Genomic DNA, 3,996 nt, shown 5'->3' with positions numbered 1-3,996 from the left:
ACGATCATTCTTATGTCGTGGGTGGTTATTATCCCTGGACTATAATTACTACCCTGGGTAGGACTTCAGGGCAGCAGATGGCTGCCCAGTATTTTTGAATAATCCCATCAGTGGAAAATAGAATAGTCCTTTGGCACAGCGGCGATCGCCCCTACGGGACAGGTTCCCCAAGTCACTGATAAGGACCAGTCAGTTACCGTAGAGGAGGTTCCTCCCCCGAGGCGGAACCCTTGGGAGTCCACGGTGAGGAAAGTCAGACCCCAGGAGGCCAGGCCCTGGGACAGCAGAGGCAGTGGACACTGGTGTAATAACCGCCACCGGCCGCCAGGGAGCAGCAGAGCCCGACCCCGGGTTGCCTCGTCAGCACCGGGCAATTCATCCTTCCCTCTGGATTTGCCCCCCGGCTGTTTGGGTACCTCCACCAATCCCCGTGCGCACCGCTGGGGTAATCCCGCCCAGTACTGACGATTTAACCAATCAACGAGTGCGCTGCCCCGGACCGGGGCCGGATACCTGCGCCCGTCTTGTCACTCAGAGCCCCGGGATTCGGTGCTCCAGCCCCGCCCCTGAGGCGGCTCAGCCAATCCCCGCGGCGGAGCGGGGCGTCGCCGGGCGGGGCGCGGAGCCCACGTGGTCCCAGGGCGGGGGCGCGGGTAGGTGGCGCCGGGCCCGGACGCGCGGGGGCCGAGGGGGCGGTGCGGGGCACGAGGGGCGGTGCGGGGCACGAGGGGCGGTGCGGGGCACGAGGGGCGGTGCGGTGGCGTGTTCTGCCGCGGCCATGGGCGTGCAGCCCCCCAACTTCTCGTGGGTGCTCCCGGGCCGGCTGGCGGGGCTGGCGCTGCCGCGGCTCCCCGCGCACTACCAGTTCCTGCTGGACCAGGGCGTGCGGCACCTGGTGTCCCTGACGGAGCGCGGGCCCCCGCACAGCGACAGCTGCCCCGGCCTCACGCTGCACCGGCTGCGCATCCCGGACTTCTGCCCTCCGGGCCCGGAGCAGATCGACCGCTTCGTGCGGATCGTGGACGAGGCCAACGCGCGCGGGGAGGTCAGCGGGCGGGGACGCGGCGGGCGGGGCGGGGCCTGCCGGGGTCAGACAGGACGGGGACAGGGCGGGCCGGGAGGGACCTGGCCGGGCTCCGGGAGCGGAGAGGGCCCCCGCGGGGACCGGACGTGAAACCGGGAGCCGGGCGGTGGGGGAGGCGGCAGGGAAGCCGCCAGTGTGGCGGGGGGAGAAGGGTGGAAGGCAGAGGCTGTGGAGCGCTCCCCGGAGCCTCGCGCTGTCCAAATACCCTGGGGCCTCGTTTCGAAAAGGTAAGTTAGAATCAGGGGAAACTCGTTTTGACAATAGAGCTTAACCGAGTAAGTCAAAAGTATTATCGTTTCAACCTATAATCAATATAAATGCTAAATGACGTGTTTTTATTCTTTTTTGTACCACGTCTTCAAAACCTGGTTGTATTTTGCCTCATATCTCAATTTGGACTAGCAGCCTCTCGGGCACTCCGTGGCCTTGTGTGGCCAGTGGCTTCTGCACTGGGAGGCAGGGGTACAGGCCAGGAGCCAACTATATGGGAGGTGATTGGTGGCCTCCAAGCCACCAGGTACACGACAGCCCACCCCTGACTTTGATGTCACTTCTCGAGAGCCCCTGAGAGCCTGAGACACCTTCGAGGTCCTGGGCCTGACCCAGAAGAAGCAGCTGTAGGGAGACTGGGACCAGCCCAAGGGAGGGGCAGGAGGGGCTGGGAGGGCATCAGGCTCCACCCCATCAAGCTCCCTCTTCCCAGGCCGTGGGGGTGCACTGCACCCTGGGCTTTGGCCGCACTGGCACCATGCTGGCCTGCTACCTGGTGAAGGAGCGGGGCCTGTCTGCGGGAGATGCCATCGCTGAGATCCGGCGCCTTCGACCTGGCTCCATCGAGACCTATGAGCAGGAGAAAGCCGTCTTCCAGTTCTACCAGCGGACTAAATAAAGAGCCTCAGCACCTGTCTGCGGCCCCGGGCCCTGACCCCCGTGTTCAGGGGCGCCAGAGACACAGACATGCACGGAAAGCGCTAAGCCTTCCCACTCCTGCTGACTCAGGAGACTGAATAGAGCCGTTCCCTAAGGCAGGTCCTGACTGAGGAGACGGCTGCAGCTGCAGTGGGGGCGAGGGGGGAAGAGGGGATCCTTCTGCTGCTCCCCTGAATAAATAACTTCTAAGAACCAGCCCACAGTGCATAGCACCTTGCAGTTTACCAAGCATGCGCACACGTCGACTAATTTGAGCCTCATACGAGCTCCCTGACCTGGGAATGGCGGCAAGGCCGTCCCTGTTTTTTGGGTGAGGTAGGCTCAGGCCCAAGGCCACACTTCTAGAAAGCGGAAGAGTGGGCCAGGCCTTCAGCCTCTTAAAGACGCTGAGACTCTGTGTTCTCTGATGACCTTTGATGTGTCTCCGGGGGAGCTGGTCAACAAAAAGGGCACAAATCCGCAGCAGCCCCACATCTCTGATGCTAAGAGGCCAGAAGAGCCCGATGGACACAACCCCCCAGTACAGGCCCTCCTGCCCCTCGTGTGTCATCCTCTCAAGACAGAGAAGGCCTGGGTGTTGTGCTCACAGATAACCACCATCTCCAACTCCAAGGGCTGGCCACCCCTCACCAGCCTTGGGCTGTTCAGCTCCCCTGAGCCGCCGCCCCTTAGTGCTGCTGACAGCCTCAGGCCGAGGGAGGCCGGACCTGAGCCAGCCTGGTGCTCGTATGGAGAGGATGTTTGATGGGTAAACGAGGACCCTGAGGCCCACAACTCTTGGCCACGTTTCAGCTGTGGCTTCACTCCCCAGCTGGATCCCGTCCTAGCAGTCCCAGCACCGCACTTCAGGCTTTGAGAGGCAGGAGGGGTGGGATAGACCAGCCAGACGGACTCTTTTTGCTGTAGCTTCGGTCTGTTCTGTGGCAGGACAGGCTGGACAAGGTAGAAATTCATCGTGAACCTCGGCCCGGGGGCCTGTGTGTACTGGGCTTTGTTAGGTGCGGAGGCTTCCCAGCCCAGTGCGATGATTCACAGCCTCCTGGAGGACGTGGGCGCACACAGGGTCCAACCCCAGACAATGGCGCTATGACAGACGCGCATTCCAGGTGCAGGGGAGACGGAGGAGGCCAGGGTCTCCCTGAGGCCCTCATCCTGTGTAGCCTACGCCAGAGGCAGGTCTGAGGCACCTGCTGCTGACACATCTTTCTCCTTTCCACGGCCGCCCACCCAACGCCACCCCCGTCCAACACTCTCACAGCGTACCAGATCAGCCAGTCTCCCCATTTGTCTCCAGGAGGGGGACAGGCCGTAAGACGCCTTCCCCTTGCCTCTGAGGGGTGTCAGAACTGAGGACTCGGTTCTCCATCCTATTCCCTTGGTCCCCACCACCCAGCCAGGTGGGGGCATGAGGAGCCCCCAATGCCAGGCACGCGGGCTGCCACAGAGACTGGGAAGCAGCACAGAGACAGGAGGGAGGCACTGAAAGTCCCCCACCCCTTCCACCCTGCCCACCCAACCTGTGCTCCCCGGAAGCATCCCAGACTGTTAGCTGATGCAAACCAGAGCCTTCCAAAGGGGGGTGTGAGTGTGTGTGTGTGTGTGTGTGTGTGTGTGTGCGCGGGCGCGCGCGTGTGAAGGCAGGAAGCCTGCGGATGGCCCACTTCCTGCAGCCCCTCCCTCCGCCTACCCGGGTAGGAACGAGAGGCAGGGTAGGAAGCGGGGTAGGAACGAGAGGCTGGAGGCTTGAAGCTGCACCCCAGAATTCGTCTGCTCTGATCCTGCCCCACCAGGTGGGACCACCAGTGCGCACACTCACCGCCCTCCTTTCCCCCGCGCTCCATCCTCCCCACATCCTCTGCACTGCAGGGGAGGAATCTGCCCTTCCCTTCCTCCCAAGGCTCCTTCAAAGGAGACAGAACATTTTTCTAACCCCATTAGAGCCCTGTGTGCAGCCTCCGTCCCCATAATTTAAGCAGATCTCC

The 3,996-nt window shown here is 62.7% G+C and overlaps 1 protein-coding gene across 1 annotated transcript; it reads left to right on the top strand.

Moving 5' to 3' along the window:
• Positions 1 to 724: 724 nt before the first annotated feature.
• Positions 725 to 2,209, top strand: DUSP23 (dual specificity phosphatase 23). The gene is made up of 2 exons (XM_026487308.4): positions 725 to 1,045; positions 1,788 to 2,209. The coding sequence occupies exons 1-2, from the start codon at positions 779 to 781 to the stop codon at positions 1,971 to 1,973; spliced, it is 453 nt and encodes a 150-aa protein (XP_026343093.1). The 5' UTR covers positions 725 to 778; the 3' UTR covers positions 1,974 to 2,209.
• The last annotated feature ends 1,787 nt before the right edge of the window (positions 2,210 to 3,996 follow it).

This window comes from Ursus arctos, unplaced genomic scaffold, assembly GCF_023065955.2.
Source record: "Ursus arctos isolate Adak ecotype North America unplaced genomic scaffold, UrsArc2.0 scaffold_2, whole genome shotgun sequence".
Classification (NCBI taxonomy): Eukaryota; Metazoa; Chordata; class Mammalia; order Carnivora; family Ursidae; genus Ursus; species Ursus arctos.
This window is presented reverse-complemented; position numbering and strand designations above follow the sequence as displayed.